Source organism: Gavia stellata, chromosome 6 (assembly GCF_030936135.1).
Source record: "Gavia stellata isolate bGavSte3 chromosome 6, bGavSte3.hap2, whole genome shotgun sequence".
In the NCBI taxonomy this organism is placed as follows: Eukaryota; Metazoa; Chordata; class Aves; order Gaviiformes; family Gaviidae; genus Gavia; species Gavia stellata.
The window spans coordinates 20,448,373-20,466,906 of record NC_082599.1 but is presented as its reverse complement, the minus strand read 5'-3'; the positions used below and the strand labels follow the sequence as shown (position 1 = coordinate 20,466,906).

General features: G+C 36.1%; 1 protein-coding gene across 3 annotated transcripts in view; it reads right to left on the bottom strand.

Moving 5' to 3' along the window:
- Window positions 1–18,534, bottom strand: part of PIP4K2A (phosphatidylinositol-5-phosphate 4-kinase type 2 alpha) — a 120,840-nt gene that overhangs the window by 2,097 nt on the left and 100,209 nt on the right. For all 3 annotated transcript variants that reach the window (XM_059818619.1, XM_059818621.1, XM_059818620.1), the window contains 5 exons: window positions 16,969–17,115; window positions 14,250–14,288; window positions 4,571–4,684; window positions 1,088–1,331; window positions 15–118 (listed from right to left, as the gene is read on the bottom strand). In XM_059818619.1, coding sequence (XP_059674602.1) covers window positions 15–118; window positions 1,088–1,331; window positions 4,571–4,684; window positions 14,250–14,288; window positions 16,969–17,115 — 648 coding nt within the window. The remainder of the gene's footprint in view (window positions 1–14; window positions 119–1,087; window positions 1,332–4,570; window positions 4,685–14,249; window positions 14,289–16,968; window positions 17,116–18,534) is intronic.

Here is an 18,534-nt window from a genome sequence, read left to right as displayed (position 1 = left end):
ACCCAGATACTTACCCCATGCTTTACTGTTTTTGCAGCATGGGCAGCTTTCTTTTTTGCATCATAATGAGTAAGAATGTCAATAATGGCCATAAAGTATACTTCCTTCCTAGGTGCATCTGCAAATGGCAAACACATGACAGTAAGAATGACTTTTGAGACATCTTAATCATGAGTCCTCCCTTCTAACAAAGGAGACTTTATAAGGCTCAATCAGCAGCTAACACAGGTTAATGTCAGTTAGGATCACAGATCTGTAAAGACCCCAGGCTCAAGCTGTCCTTAACTGAGAGTAAACTCCCTAAATGAGTGTAAAATAAAACACCAACATACAGAAATAGGAATTATTGCTCACTTAAAGTATGTGGATTTCGTCTTCCTTTGTGGAAAAACTATGAAGTTTTATATGAAAAGTAATGCTTCTGTGTCGACAAACAATATCATATTTTCTTTATGAATAAAAACATGTACTTATCCATGTAAAGCTTACGAAAAAAAAAGGTAACTTTCCTGTCTTGAACAGACACAGGTAACTAGTTATACTTAGTTTTACACACTAACATCAAACCCAGTTTCAGGCTTCTTACACGTTCCTTATGATGACTTTCTTAGCTGGAACACAGAAATTGGGTATGACGGCACAAATTTTCAAAAAGCAACTAAAAAAGTGAAATATAACTTGGAATGCTGCTTTTCTCATTCTTTCTAGACTGTTTTTAACAGTGCTATCTGCCAGGAGAAGAACAATTATAGATACTAGATTTCCTGAAAGGGATGAAAAAACCCACGAATTAACTGCAAACTGCTGTACCCGAACAGCTAAGCCAGTATATGATTTGATTGTGTAGTATGTGAATTATTTGACTGCATCCCCACACATCACAATATTTAAGATATATGTTGATAACAATGTTGAGCATTATAAGTGTCTTCTGCTTTCTGCTGCACCAAAGAGCAACTAATTTCCTCTTCTGCAGAGTGGATTTATGTTTTGCAGTTTAACTTTGTCTTTACGTGGTTGTGAAGACTTTAGCATTCTGGTGTAACAATCAAAATATCTTAACATAAAAATATTTATTCCTGCTTACTTTCATGGGATTTTATTCCATAAACATCAATAGCTGGATCAAATTCCCCTGGAGCCAAAGGCAGTGAGCTGTTCAGCGTATTTCCTGGACTGTCTGGAGGGGTTCCAATGGGGTGGGTCCCATCACTTTCACCTTCCTCTTCTCCATCATTCTCTTCACACTCTACTTCTTCCTGTTCGGCTCTTTCAACATCATGAATTCCAACCAGCAAGCTGTAGTCCATGAGTTTTAACTGAGCAAGGAACTAGAAAGTGATAATAAGCAATTTATCAATATCACTGAAAAATGTAAGCTCCACTTACAGACAGGAGAAGTTACACAAAGATGTCATCAGTCAAGAAAAACAGGCACTCCTAAAAGAGAGCAAAAGGGAGGATTAACTGATAAAGCTAGCAGAGAGATACTTGAATTTATTAAGATGTAGTAACAGCACACAGGTCACTTGCAACTTATAAAAAAGCTGTAGTCCACCTTCCCCAAATCCTCAGGGAAAAATCCTTTTTCTGTAGTGAAGACCAGTGCCTGTACAAGCCAATGACTGTCACTCCCATCTTGTGTTTCGGTTATGGCTATCCTGCCACTGTTCAATGTCCAGACCAACCTCTGTGCTATCAGGCATGTGGCGTGCTACAATCTGGTGCTAAATCCACCCCCTCGCTCCCTTTTAAGCCTTATGAAAGAATCGTGAAAAAGTGTTTAAGTATTCTTGCAGGGGAAAGTAGAAGTTTTACACCATGAAGACATGAAATGATGCTATATTCTCTTCACAGTGACAGGCTCACAATTTAAATCACGTAAGCAAAACATGAATGTGAATGAAAGGGTGGTTTTGAATAAAGACTGAGGTTGGAAGTTTTTAGAAAACTGAAAGATGAATACTCTTTGTGTCTAGTCAAAGTGTTATTTTAGTTGAGGGGAACAGTATAAGGCAGAAAGCTAAGAGAGGAGGATGGAAATAAGGAAGGTATAAAAGCAGGAAGATGGGACAAACAGTGCAAGAGGGTGAGGGGTAGGCAGGGCAGAGCTGTGCTGCAGCCTAGAAGCAATACTGCAGTTTTGAGCTTGTGGAGCCCTTGCTTATGGTATGCAGAGAAAGAGGCTGAAAATACAAATTGTTTCAGTTTTTAGAAACTTTAAATGGTTATAAAAAGGAAGTTAGAGCAGACCAGAGAAGAAGGGATTTAAGCCAGACTTTGGAATAGAGATAGTGATGAAAGAGATGAGTATAAAATACTAGGAAATGAGAAACTACAGTTTGTCAAAATCCTGATTCTGAGAAAAGGAAGGAATCGGAAATAACGAAGTGACTGTAAATTCAAGTGCTAGAAGAAATAACGTGAGATTGAGAAGAGGTTTTAAGATGAAAGAAGAAATTGATTTCTAATAATTTCAATATAATAAAGCAAAAGACTCTTCATAACACTAGAAGAGATCTAAGTTTGAAGAGAGGATGTACAACGATATACAAGAACAGATGAGGTTGACCAAAGGCAATGGAGTGGAACGACTCCAGGCATATCATTAGGTACTTGATAAATACCAAGAGAGACAGAAGAAAAACCTACCAATAATCATACAAACAAGTATGAAAGAGAACAGACTCTTGGGAAAAAGAGTGAACTGCAAATTAGAAGAGACTGCTGCTGACAGCAAAAAGACTTAGGGACATCAGCACAAGGAAAAGATTTTCTGATTTAAAATGGAAAAAATATCCTTATGTGCTTTTTGTCAGGACATTTTCAACGGAATGAGGAGGCAGGAAAATAGACAAGAGGACATCAAAACAGCAGTAATAGATATCTGTCTGTTTGAACACAGGAAGGGGACATAAGACTCGATTACGAGAGAAACGTGGAAACAAAACTTACTTAATGACAAACAAGAACGGCTATAAAGTCATACAGTTTACAATACTACTCCATAATATGTTTAACTATAAATACTGTGTGATAAGATAATCATATGCTAAGTGTTGTGCATTTCTTTTCATTCTTGTGAAATGTGAGTGTTTACACATTGGATACAAAGTGTATACTATCAGTTATCTAACAAGGGCAGAAGAAACAACAAAAGAAAAACAAGGTTAAAGAACAGCTTGCTGTTGTTAAAATCAGGTGCCAGATCACTTCACACTAGTGGTTTACATGAATATTTAACAATGCTCTGTATAAATTTCAAAACCATAAAAAATAGCCTCCCAAGACATAATGTGGAATCTGCCATTATATTCACAATCTAGTAAATGACGTAGAAGATCGCACACAATCCACTTTCTGAGGTAAGTAAAAAGTATCTTCCACATTCCTTGCACATATTTAAGATATGTCTGCAACCTACTTACTGTAAAAGCGTTAATCAGCAACAGCAGTACATATTAAAAAAGCACAAAACTTAAACCCAAATAAACTTATCTCTAGAACTGTGACATCAGTAGAGCAGTTTTCCAGCGCAATATTTTAAATATAAAATAAACATATGTTGATATTTCACAAAATATTTATTTTCATAAATATCATCACCATAAATGTCTCATAGTTATTATGATGGTAACAAGCAAATTATTAGGTAAATTCTAAAGTTACAGTATTTCGTTTTGTGCAACTAACGAGATAGAGATCTGAAGAACTAGACAAGTCATTTCACAGAGCCATTTTGATATAAATAGCTGAAAGTCTTATTAAGTCACAGACACATTTTGCTGTCAGGTCTCTCCCAACAAGGAAAACAGATTTTAGGCTTTGAGTATAAGGGCTGCAAAAGATTGTGTTTAATGACAATATTTTCAATTATGGAAACTAAAGTCAAGCTGTGTGAACTAGTTAGCCCAGTATTTATTTTCTTTTATTTGCTGAACTAAATCAGTTATAACAAGATATTACATTAAATTCACGTATTAACACTTTTCTATTAAGTATTCACTATATTCAGCCAATTACAAATTTATATGAAAGACTACATCAACATAATGAGTCCAACTGCTGTATACAAATTACTGAAGCACTCTACTGTTGTGATACTAAGGATGATTTAAAACTGGGTTACTAATATGAAACAAATAGAACATGCATGGCTGTGTGTGGGGATGCTACATCCTCTGTTATGAACTACAGTCCGTGTATGGCCTCACCTCTGGTGTACCTCCACCTGTAAAACACAACTCACAATACTCACCTCTCTCTTGGGGGCATTTGGAAATACTAGGCTTGTAAAGCGCTTAAGTACTAAGTAGTACCATCATTTTAACACCACATCATCAAGGCAGGGACAACGTATGGCAACCAGCTATGGCAGCAAGCCATTTCTCACATCAGCAAAAGCAGCGATCAACTCCTGAAAGTTTAAATTGTGTTTCATTTAAAACAGTTAATGCTTACAGTCTTATAAACAAAAGTTTTCATTAATTAATTACAGGTATGACTTCCTGGGATATCTGTAATTTGCCACACATTTTAATCACATATAACTGAACTGGCACATTCTTACCTCAACATCCTTTTTGAGTTTCTCAAGGAACATCTTTTTGTTATTCTCATCAATATGAATCTTTTGGCCATCGTTAATAAAATCATTGTCTTTGAACGTCGGCAGCTCTTTGGCCTAGAACAAACCAGAACTCCTGTAAGAGCGGGATTGCAAAGAGGAGTGCGGTGAAGCTGCTAGCCTGGTGTGGCCCCCCCACCAGCAGTGGCACCTCTGGAGCTCCCCTGCGCCCGAGAGGGCACTGCTGAGCCGCCTCTCTGGGTGAAGCAGAGGCACCTCCATCGCACACAGCTCTCCATAACTGCACCTATGGAGCCGTTTCCCTAGTTTATCCCTCCTGTAAATGTCCTAGAAGGTATAAGTTTACTGGGTGTGCAGCAAATGTGGCTAAGACAAAATCTCCGACTCAATACTTGATTTGCATCTAACCTTGATTTGCACTGAGCTTCTTCCAAGATGTCATTTGTCAAAGTGACTGGCAATAAGTGAAGTCAAAACACAATCTATACCTCACAACAAAGTGCTTGCATCAGATCTTATAGATGAAGTCAGATTGCATTGCATTTTACGTAGTTACTGTGAATGTTTGTAAGTGCCTAATACCAAATAATTATTTGAAAGCATCAAGTGAACATGAATTAGGAAATGCTGCTTAGAAGTGGCAAATACCAGAGAAGACCACTGGCTTTTAAATATGTAATTAAATATTCTTGATGTTGGAGCATTAGTTGATTATCTTCATCTTTAACTCTGCCATGAAGTGATTTGCAACAGTATTAAGGAAAGCCAGATAGAGTAACCACTGGATTCAGTACTAAGACCCCTTAAACAGGCTCTGTTTTCAAAAGGCAGTGACTGGAAGTTTACTTAAAAAACCCCAGCAAGCCAACAAACAAAAGAGCAGTTCCTTCAGGCTATTTGGTCAAGCAAACCAGGAGTAACAGTAGCTTCTGCAATCAGAGCCTTTAAAAAATTGGCCCATTAAGAGCAATGAACAGCCTTTCTCCCTGCTCCCCACCTTTAATCAACAGTAGGAAAGAACAGGTTTCCTTTATAAAGAAAATGTTGCAGAACAACTGAGTGCTGCAACCCTCAATAACCATGAACTAATGGGTACTTTGAATAAAATAAGTTCGCCTTAATCTGAAAGTCCTTCCACTAGGAATAAAAAGCAGCTAACATCAGCCTACTGGAATGTCCTTCATGAACTTAACTAGTCAGACATTACTTATAGCCTTACTGGACACGGTGTTTTTTACAAAGTTTATTTTCTTGCTACGACAGAGTAAGGAAAAGAATCTCAGAGGTTCTTTTCTCTGATCCAAAATGTACACATTGGAAAGCACAGCATTAAAATGCGAGCATCATAGCAGACCCTGAAATGTCCTTATAGGTCTTCACAATGGCCAAAAGTTCTTTTTGCTGTTGGACTGTGTACGGAAGCAGCCAAAATTTATTTTTTAGACCTGCAATTTGTGAATTGCTCAAGATCCCACAAAACTGCTTTTGTTTAGAAAAGTGACCCTTCTCTTCCAGTAACTGCTCAAAAACACTTAAGCAATTAGTAACATTTTAGTAGTTATGAATCCATGTTAAATCCATTGCATCCTGACACCTGTGAACTCTGGAAAAAAAATAAGGTCCTAGTCTGGCTGCTCTGAATGCATCTAGAACATTCTGATATATTAAAATACCCTCTAATAGAGACCCTCTATATTTTAATTCAAAATAAAAGGGAAAAACCCAAGCAGCTGAGATGGAGCTATAACCATCCATCCATCCCAGACTCTCTCCATGGAAGAGTCACCCTGTGATGCTCTGCTGCTTTACTTAAAGATGACGTTAGATGCTTCTTGAAGCTCACAATGAATTGTTTACCACAATATGACAGCACAGTGTGCATTGATTTTCTTTCTGGCCTACTCAGCAAGTGGTTTAGGATGAAAATGAGTAGGGGAAACATCAGACAAGCAGTCCAGACTAACAGCTGTAGAGATTATCGTACACAATTGAGCAAACTGTCCATGGACGAGGGCTAATTCTGCAGAGGCGGGACTGCGGATCCAGGGATGTTGCCAACACTGGAGGATGGAATCCAGTGCGTGGGATGCTGAAGAATGGAGAGGAGATTTGGATGAATTAATTTAAGATGAAACAATAATAATAAGAATGCAGGAAACCAAGCTCCCTTCATTTCTAGCCCAAAGTCACTAAAAAACCCCCAAAACCTCAGATTATCTTTCCACCTAGTATATCCAAGTTATTTATTAAACTAGGCAAAGGTTAAAGTGAAACAAACCCATTAACACTGAAAAAAACCCCCTATTAATGCTGTTTAAAGCTGGGAGGGGGAGTAAAGAGGAAGGATGTGCTTGTGGTTAAGATGCTGAGATGCAGGTTCATCTCTAGGCTCTGCCACAGACTTCCTGCACAGCACGCATCAGCCAGTCAGACCCAGCTGGCGGTGGGAGGGGGCGCGCTTCTCCACTGAAGACAGTCTTATCTTCAGTAAAAATCAACTTAAATTACAAGCAATGTGTTTTTTAGAAGATGCTAGAGTTGGTAAGCCCGTCGTGCAGGTGCCATGTTCTACTTTAACCTTGTCTCTAATCTATTTTTAATAAAAGTGAGCTAGCAAAGCTGATACGGCTGCATTTCTTGCCTGACATCACAAAACGCAAGTGGTACTCCCAAGGACATTCTGAGCAGTGAACGAGCTCTCCCAAAAAGGCAGACTCTTCACTGCCTCGTGTGCAGGCTCCCCCAGTCCTCAATAATCCCTCTGAGGATTTTTATCTGAGGTAATCTTTTGTCACCCAAATGCTCATAGCTGAGAAGACTCAGCAAGTGCAGAACTGGATAAATTAAAAGCCAGTACTGAGGCATGTGAAGAAAAAGGAAGAAGTAAAAGCAGTGGGTCCCATATAAGAAACTGAAGCTAAAAAGCTAGTGGTGGCCCTCACCACATTATTTGTATGATGCCTCACAGCCTATTCTCTTCCCTCTTTTTAGGTGTTATTAGACAAAGCTTTTTTTTGGTGTGCTAGACAATATCATTCTCCCTATTTATTTAAAGCTGAATAGCCCTAGGATACTGTTGCAGTCCCAAATATTACTAATGCCAGCTAGCACTAGTAGTCATTCTAGTAGTACTTTAACTGAAATTCATGTCTTAAAATTGATTTGTGAATTTAGGAATTAAAACCTATGAAATATGCGACTAGGAGGGGCTCTCATAGTTATTTAAAATTAATAATACATGTGTTCACGTTGAAAAATCCTAATATGTACATTTTCTTCTTACGCACTGAAATAAATACAAAGAAACCACATTATGGCAGTTTAAAACACTACCCGAATAAAAAGACTTTGCTTTAATGAAATAATTGATATGGTTAATTTTTAATGAAGTCTCAAATATTTCCAATGAAGCAAAATCCTTGTTGGAAAAAGATTCTCCTAGAATGTAATTCATTATAATGAACATATTACTATAATTAAAGAACTAAATATTTTAAGAGCTGCACAGGAGATGAACATCTAACTACTTCCACTAAATTAATAATAGATTTCTTTCTGAACCATCTCCATTTTTAATCCCCTACTTTTAGATGCAAGAAAGGCACAATAGATTTTACAAGTGTGAAGTATTTATTTATTAGAAAAGCATGTTGTTTGCACACTTCAGGTTTGCATTCCAAAGTTTGCCATGGTCACAAGAGAATTTTAATGGCAGGAAGATTTCACTGCCTTTGAAAAGGCTGAAAAGCAATAAAGATTTTTTTGACCAAGACGACAGAATGTGTAAAGCCTGATTAAAAACCCAAAATTATGGTGAAACAGCCCACTGACATTGTTTTTGAAAAAAAAATAATTCTTGAAAGGTAAGAACCAGGTGAAGTTTTATTTCTATATGAACATGGAAATAGTTTTCGCAGATTTCTTAACACCTCTCAATTCAGCATCCTATCCTAATGTGTTGAAATGAATATTAGTGACTTTTTTTTCCAAGGGGATTTTTGTGCATCATGACCAAAAATAATGATCATGGCTAACATTAATGCCGACATTTTGGAAGAAGCTTGCTAAAACAGCTATAGGACAGTTACGTTTCAGAATAAAATTTGGATTGAAAAAGGAAAAAGACTAAATATCTGCACAACCTGGCAGCAATTTCTCACCTAACAGGCAAAGATTAGGTTGTAGGAGAAAAGTTGCAGAGCAATCTTATTGTTTGTTTGGAACTAGCCATGAGTAACGTTATTCATGCAGCTAATCATGACAAAACTGGGCTTACAGATTATAACTTTTGAAAATGGTATAAAACATCTGCCAAGAGTGAAGTTCCACACCCTGGGCTTCTTTTCACAGCAAATGGCTCTCACACACCTTTTTTTAAAACAATAAGTAAGTTAGATTAACTTTAGACTGACTGGGCTCACCAGCTTATCTGGAAGGCAGTATTTTTTGAAAAAAGGATATAATGCTAAATATAGTTTGCAATAATTTAGCATAGGTGGTTTAGAACTGAATCAAATGTCTGGAGTCACTAGATCTACAAGATGGAAGAATAACTAGAGCTTTCTTTGGAAGGCTGAAGATTGCAGCTTCTTCCCTCCAGTAGTTATGGGAGCTGGGTCCAAACTTCTGTTGTACAATTTGCCCTGTCCTAGACAGGGGTTTCTAACCAAACGAGGGTCTGCAGCTCCACTTGGCATCACAGGACTGTAAATGGCAACGGAAATAGAGCTATAACCCCAAAATGGGGTTTGAGAGGGAACACTGGAATGGGTTTTAGCCAGTATAACAGGCATTTTTGTAGGAGAAAAAAAAATTGTGCAGGACGTTGTAGATGGATTAGGAATTCCAGCATGTACCAAAATAGTAACTATACATCTTTCCAATGCTCAGGGAAATGCATCCAGAATTACCCCTAGGGTTAATGTCTTTGTGCTGCAAAATGAACATGCAACATATAAAATGCAAGACAAAGCTCCCCTTTTATTTTAATTCTTTCAACATATGGAAAACAGACTTTTGAACAAAACAACCCTAAACAAAGGCAAACTAGTGATTTATTTTGAAAAACAATAATGGGGTTGGTGTCATATGAAGGCTAAATGCTGAGATAGGAATCTGAACTCTGAATGTCTATTTCTATCTTTGCGATGTATTGCAGTGTGATGTTTTGAAAGTTGTAATCTCTCCATACGCAACCTTGAGATTCATTTCACAGAGAAATCTGAGACGTGCTTCACATGTCTGTTGTGTGAGATTGGCATATGAAGCAGATTGAAATTTCTTTTAAATGACTAAAAAAATGCTGTTCTGAAATTAGCGATTTTAAAATAGCAGGAAAAAATAGCTCAGATTTTGGGATAATCTACCTTGGATGAAGTTGCAGCACCTTCCAATCGAATTATCAGCGCCATGTATTTTGCATACAATTTAACTAAGATGTAACATAGCTGTCAAGTATAGCAATTTTTTCCAAAAAGGAACTTGAATAGAAAATCCTTTGTTCAAGGACTACTGTACTATTATTACTGTACAAATTACTGTTTTTTCCCTGCATTTATGCTTATTTATGAAACACATACCACAGAGAGGTGGCAATGCAACCAGTTTTAGATTAATTTTAAAACATGTAAAAATCTCTGGATGTGCTCAAGAAAAATGAAATATGGTGGGCTTCAGTTCAGTTAGGTTTTACTTTTCTTCTTCAAATTTCCTTCCGAGCTGCTCACTCACAAGCAACATGCTTAAGTTCTTTGTAAGTACAAGTAGACTCAGCTGTAACTGCTAATTTGACATCATACTGCAAGTACAGCATAATTGTGAGCAGGCAGACCACCAGGGGAGTTCTGCATTATCCTGGTTTCACTTAAGAGGGCAAAATTGTCCAAGGAATGAATAGAAAATGCCCACTATTAAAATAATAAAGATAAAAAAATAAAGAGAACTAAAGCCTAAAAAAAAAAAAGGAGCAGCTGTCAGAATTTGACAACTGTTGAAACATACTGTTCTTTTAAAATTCAAGACATCTGTAAGTGCATGTTATGATACTTGTTGCCAAGAAAGTGATGCCTTTATTATTAAAAATATCACTTATAATGCAAATGAGAGGAATTGTGTGTTAAGGTGAAATCTAAGGAATGGAGCTTGTCTCTGCACTGATTATCACAAAATATTGAAATGACAGTTTCAGAGCTTCTCATCAATATGTTAGGATATTAAACAGTTGAAGACAGTCAAACAGGAGATAAACTGAAAACAGGACAGAAAAGTAACATTGTTAAAGTCATTCCAGCCAGCTTTTCTTCCTAAAAACTGATTTAAAAAATGTTTGAATACTAATACCTATTCTACACTACAAAAGTAAAGTAGAAAAATACTTTTTTCCCCGATTTCTTATTTCATAATCCATTACATCTTTCTGCATAATTGCCTCTTCTTTATTACCTGAGTAAATAACAAAAGAGTAGTTCCATAGGAAAAAGATTCAAGGACATAATAATTTTAGCCAACTTTGCCATTTCTAAGTAATTTATGTAAAATTTGCAGTCTGCATTAGAATGTGACTGAAAGACTTGCTCTTCTGTTTTCTGGCTTGTTGTGCAGCTTCAAAAGAAGCAAACATATTATGCTTGATATTCTGAAAACTATTAGATTACTTCAATATTGGCATTTGAAATTAAATATGAATTACTTAAAAGCCCATTTAAAAACTACAGCATTGCCAGACATTTTAGCTGTACATTTTAGCACCAAAAGTTTCCTGTGTTTTATTACTTTTCTGTTTTTCAGAATAGCAGTGGATACCTTTATAATAAGTAACTAAATAATGCTGCCATTAATTGAAATTCTATTTTTAATGTAATTTCAGGGCGATATTAATAAATTGATGTTTTAACTTGCCTCTGGCTAAAACTCAGCTAATATGTTACTACACCAGCTAAGTATTGGAGGTTGTCTGGCTTTGTTTAATCATTCAGAGCAATTTCTTCTAACATAGGAGATGCCAAAATCTCTTCAGAGCATTTGCTAAAATGCCTTTTTATTTTCCTTTTCAAGCTAAAATTTTCCAGGTGTTTCAACATCTTTAAGATTGGCTTGAGATTCCCACAGAAGAAAACAAAAAGTTTCAACTAGTGACATCTACTTAAGGGAAAATGGAAGTGAAAAAACATGCTACAGGGCTCTCACTTGCCAGTTACGAATAATGGATTATTTACATACTTATGTCAACACAGTCCTCAAGGTCCTGGAATTAGTGCCACACGTGCAGAGATACAGCTCATGATAGCAGGTCTTTAGCACTGCTCAGAGTTTCAAAAACAAACTTTCCTTGTCTATTCATATAAATACACAGTCCCCTTTTTATTTAAGCTTAAAACCTGTGCATTAGAAACACTTGAGTAGTTTAGATGAGTAAACCACTGCAGTTCTAGTGCCTATTGCTGGAGATTCAGATCGCAGTGACGATGAATGTTCTGAGTATCTACAATACAGACACGCAGTAGTGTATACTTCTGACCCTTTCAAATCAAACAGCAGACTCCAAAACTTAGAAAAAAAACTTGTAATACACAAAAAATTATTTTTCCCTTGCCTGAATCCCTAAAAGTGTTTCTTAAAGTGTTTGTAAAATGTTGTTCCCTCTATAAACTTAGAGGTCTACCCAATTAATTCCCCTTAGAAATGTTTGTTCTGAGTGCTAGCTTGTGGCTTCCCCGCTGCACTGCTTTGGTGTTTAAGTGGAATGATGAGTAACAGAGGCTGTTTAACAGTCTCAGACCGTCTGCTTGCAACATCAGTAAGTTTAGTGTAGTTCTGCCTCCAAGAAATCAAATTCCTTTGAAAAGAAAATAATGTGTGAGATTTAAAATAGCAGAAGAAGAATTTGGGGGACCAGGTTTTTTACATTTCTTTCATAGAAGTACTCAAAATGAAAGGGAAGATTCTAGATGTGTTAAAGTTGATAGGAATTTTTGTCATTGGCCTTACTGAAGTTATGATTTCACATTAAATTTAGAGAGTAATTCTTGTACACAGTTATACAAAACTACACAACTTTGTTTCAACTTAGCTATAATCAAGTGTAATAGTAATTTTGCCGTGAACGTATATGGGAACAAAATTAAGCCACTGTTTCTTTGAGGTTCTCACTCAACATATTAACTATAGTATGTGTGTACTATTATTAATTTATTTATTATTATGAGACATATTCCTAAAACTGCTCAAAACCACTGCACTAAATATCTGTATTATATCAGCTCCTGTAGAGCTGAATATACGTAATATTGTTAATTTTTACATTATTATTCCAAGCATTAATGTTGCAACCTGAAGTAGTCCTATCCAAATAATTTGCCCTCCTCATTTCTATCAGATTATTTTAGTACTACCAGCAGAGGTTTTCAATGATACTAAGTATCATTTCTAAGACACTGAAGGGTTAATCCCTCTGCTTTAAAAACACTAGAGTTGTGCTGCTAAACAAGAACAAAAATAGACCACAAGAGAAGAACAAAGACCATTCAAGACATGATCTTGAGGGCCCAGTACAGCAAAAGAGAGCTAATGCCAACTACTGTAACTGCAGTTGGCATTTGGGACATGGTAGCTGCCTAATGCTGGAAGAAGAATTGTAAATGTTTGGTCATACCTGAGGATGAAGTGGAAAAACTTCACACAGACTTTTTCATGCAGTGAGAACTGTAGGACTGACAGCTACTGCATTACCTTACTCCTTAGTGCAATTGTGTGATCTGTAGAAGACTCAGAGAGGCAGGTATGGTACAACTAACACTTAGGAGAAAAGTGAATTTCTGAATAATCTTATGCTAATTCAGAAGGAATGTGCTTGGAAAAATTAAGAAAACAAGTGTTATGGGTTCCTAGACTTCACCAAAATTTGGAAATCTAAGAAGTCTTAGATGATGGAGACTATGTTGCACCTTCAATTATCTGTAGAATCTCTAGACAAACCTCTCCTAAAGTGCCATCAGGCTATTTCACTGAAAGCTCAGAGAAATATTGATTTTGAGAACGTTAAATTATCCAAATGAACTGAAGTTGGAGATGTAGAAAAACAAAGTGATCAATTTCCTTTTAGAGTAAAGTTTACCCCAGAATTTGAGGGAGACTGTCTCTCATTATAGCTACATGTACATCTAAGTCTGTCTGTTGTTTGCTCATTTGTAGTATGAGCTTTACATACCCAAAGGTTCTCACAATTCAAGGTTTGGTTCATCTTTGCATTCACATTAGAAGTGGTGCCACGACACATCATTCCATTAACTGATATGGAGTATCCATAAATCTCAATATTAAAGAGCAAGAGAAAGAAGATGAAGAAGCAGGAGGGAAGAGAAGAAAGTCTTGATGTTTTCCTACCACAGGGCAGGCCCTGAAGAAACTAAGAAGAGAAGAGAAAAAAGGAAAAGGAGGAGGTAGAGGATTGGCTCACTTACCTCTGAAATCTCAACACCATTGCAAACCATTATTCAAAGGTCTGCAGAAAATAGAGCAAAGATGAAGGAGGGAATAAGGTAGAACTCAAGAGGGGAGAATATGACAGAAAACAAAGAAAAGGGGCAGAACAGCACTGGTTATGTTTGTCCTGAGACTAGCTAGCAGGTTAGATAACTGAAAAAGAAACAGAAATGCACCATACCTTTTCTTTGTCACTGGCTTCTCGAGCCACAGTAGAGCCCTGAAACAGAAAAAATGGATCTAAAAATGTGCATATGTCAGAAACGAATTTGAAAATGTTACGGTAACAGGTCAAAAATGGATGAACTGCATCCTTCTGAACTTGAGAGCTGTTTTAAAGAAAGGTGATACAGTAGGTAGAATGCCCAGGGCCACTGAACTGCTGCAATCACTTAAAGAAGATGTATCATGAGAGAAGAAAGATGGATTAAGTCCTCAAATGCTCTACATCTATTGTCCTCCTGATTGCTGAAGCTTCTTCCTCATGTCTCATCCTCATCTTGAGACTGCCATTCTGGAAGTTCAGTTTGCTTGGCAGACTTCTCATCTTTTTGTGCCAATTTAGCTGTATGGTTATGGAATAGCCTATTCTATATAACTATTTGAACATATATAATACACATTTGAAAAGGATGTCACACAATATAAACACATAAAAATATTTGAAAGATCACAAAGTACAAAGAAGAACAAAGCACCTCACAGCAACATGAAGTCAAAAGAAGAGATGAGACCAGCTGTGGATTCACAAGATTTACAGTGCTTGCCAAAGACATTTTAGACATTTAATTTTTAGTTTTTCAAATTTATTTTTTAGCTTAAAACTAGTAGGCAATACGGTGATTTCTGAATAAGCTGGAGGTGACAAAAAATGGCTCTATATATTTCCTCGCAAATTTCTTGGAGCAGGACCACACCTTTAAGCACCCAGCATTTGTTTATCACATAATAGCACTGCAAGAAATAGTAACTATAAACATGATAATTGGACATTGAAAGATGGGTAAATTAGCTCTATCATTTGTTGGAAGGTGCACACTGTTTAAAGAAGTGCTGGAGTGGAATCATACTAGTTTAAAGAACATGAGGATTCCCAACCACATCTTTTTACACCATGTTTTATTCTGCTTGCAGAGAGAAACTTAGAAAACTTAGAAAGGATGGAGAGAAAAGATAAATGGGACAGTATGCCTTAGTTATTATCTATGGCCCAGCAAACAGGGATTTCATTGCGTTATATCGTTAACTGATAATAAAGCTTGGTAAAAGTCTGACATTTTAGTTTACTGATGATACACCTTTTATCTTGTCTTCTGTGCTCCAACAGACTATTGGGCCTGTAAAAAAGATCAGGTGAAAACCAAACTGGAGGGAAAAAAATGGATTTACAATAGTAAAAATTAGTGAGATTGCCAAATTTGACATTGATGTCATTTTAATAAAATGCCTCAGTGGCCAGGAACACACCTTTGAAGTCCTATGCTGCTCTGTGGTCTCTTTTTCTTAGTATCTACACAGGTAGAGACTTGTGCTACAAGTGAGCTCTAAGCTGGTGTCAGAAATATTCATGTACAAAAAAGAACTCTGAACCTACAACAGCAGATGCTGTAGCAATGAAAAATCAAGAAAAAGTGATTTATAATATACACAGTATCACTATAAATCCCCTCAATGAAGGAGTTTGTTTTGAAGAATAATATGGTATTGATGTTAAATGTAAATTGCAAGAGAAGTTTATCTTTAAAGCAATTCTGTCCAGCTGAACAAACTGAATAGAGTACAGAAGCATTCACAGAGATAAATAATAGCAAGAGCTGTTGACACCAATGCTAAGAACGTACTGCATATAATTTATGTTTCTTTCTGTCGTGCTTTCATCCATTTTTTAATGCATCTGGACATTATGATGCTCTAAAACACATACAGTTCTCTCAAATTAAAAAGAAAAAAAAAATGTTTCTCAGGTAAGCTCTGCTGCCAGTAATACTAAATACCAAAACATAAATTGTTGACAATCTGGAAAACAGGTTTTATAAATTACTTTCAGTCAACTATCTAACCGATTGCTAGGTAGATACTTGACAGTAGGAAACGATGGTGCAGTATGTAGCATTACAAATTTCTTAATATAGAATGCTGAATAAACTTCTTAAAACAAGTTTGCAGATGCACTTAGTGGTTCAACACAAAAATTAAATGTATTAGAAAGAAGTAGGTTTCTAAGGGGAGACTTTATGGAGGAAATTAAAACACAATCCCTTACCTAGAAAACTAAGACAAGATTTTGGGCATTCGTTGTAAGCACTTTATATTAACTATTGGCAAAATTACAATGAGCAGATAAACCTTCTGAAACAAAATTAAAACACACCTTATGATAAAAGCAACAGAAATTTTGTTTTTTAAGAACCTTCTCTTTTTTACTTGAATTATTTTTAAAATATAGAATGAAATATAAAGCTTTTGTAGTAGTGATGTACTTTGTTAGTAGCATTTTACTGGTTTAAATTATGATGACATTTAGTTATTTTATAAAAGCCCTCTGCAGAATCAGCTGTGGCTTGCCATAATGTTGCTAAAAACCTATAGGAAGCAGAATTATTATTGTATTTGTGTGAAGGGTTTTACCTTTAACCACTAGTTACATTTAACAAACATGCCGTTAAATTGCTCCGTTTAAAAATGCACAATACAAATAAATTTGTACAATTTCTATAAAACCATCCTTCACTTTTGCTAAGCCTAGATGCAGAATTAAACCAGTTAATGCTGCCTCTTAAATAACACAATTTAAAATTAATTAAAATTCTGAGCAATATTCAAGCATCACCAAAATCTAACATCTACAGTAAAGATTTTCAGCTACTTTGTCAGGTACTTCATCAGCAGTTATTTCTCACCTTTAAATCATATTTTCTATAAACAGATAAACGATGGCTGAACACATTTCTTGTAACAATCATATATACTTCAACTCCATCAACCGTAAGCCGGTACATGCCCAAAAACTGTGGAAGAAGCGTATTCCCATGACACTCCACAATAAACTGCAGGAACAAAAGAAAAAACAGAAATGAGGATGGCTATACATTATATAAATACATATATTTATACATTTTAAAACATAAAACACCCAGAAACAACACATCTATTTGCTGAATACGTACTGGTGTGGAGACAAACATTCCAAAAATCATGCCAAAACAAACCCCTTCATCAGGAGGTTATCCTGCTTTTAGGCCAGCGTTTGAAAAATAAAATCTTGAACTGCTTAACTTATAACTCTTGACTTCTATAGACGATCTCATAGAAAGAGCAGGCTCTATTTGACAGACCTTTCCACTTCTATGGTCCAAAAAGCACACCTAATGCAGATAAGATATTGATACTGATGTCAAAAAACCAAAAATACTTTTTCAAACATCACACTGCTGTACTTTGTATTCTGTTGTCCTAGATTGTATTTAGTGTGTATGTTTCTCCATTCTCCATATTTGTTTATGATGAACATTTATGGTGCTGTCACCAGCAAGGGGTATTATTTATTACCACCAACTTTCTAGTTGCATTTCAGGGTCAATAGACTTGAGCACTGAAGTGCAAGATCCCTGCATTTTTTTATTTACGAATCATTATATTTCCTTAAGGTCACCATATTCCATTACAAATGGGCTATTAACCTTGAAAAGATTTGCCACCTGCACGTGAAAACTGACTTCTTTTTTAAAAATAACCTGCCTTACAACTAATAGTTTGAAGTCCTGTTGGAAAGACTACTGGAGGAAGCAGAAAAAGTACAAGCTACATTGATGATGAGAACTATTGAAGAATGAATATTTATTCCCAGAATAAAAATGCCCATACTGTATTAATCCTAAAACCAACTCAAACACATCCACTCGTATTTTGTGGAACCAAGGAAAAGTTAAGCCACAATAATGCAAACTGGAAAAGGACTCATCAGCTTTCCTCTTTCTGTTATTACCAAATCTCGAACAGGAACTTGGAGAAAATTTAAAAATCCAAGCCCCGAATAGGAAACATGAAACTAACCAACAGTCAACTTTTAAAGCAGATCAGCTTTTAAATATTTGTTGAATACTGAAGCTCCTGTTTCTTTTGTGTCAGAGTGACCTGGTTATTAGAAACACATTATTCTAAAATACAGGAGACTTTAGAACAAGTTAGCCGAATAAACAATTTGAATTGTTTAACAAAGGTAGTTAGTATTTGGTAACAAATAACATAACAAAGCTCTTGGGACCCTGGAGATTTTGCAGTTTTAGGCTCCTCCGTTAATTTTAAGCAATTTCTCTCACTAACTTAATACTGGAATCTGCACATACCACATACAGATTTCCCCTTTTTAAATGGCAAAATAAAAATAGAAAGATTCAAGAGTCCTGAAAACAATACTGTCTGGCAAGAAACAAAGGGAATGAACAACAAAGATGGAAATTGTTGAC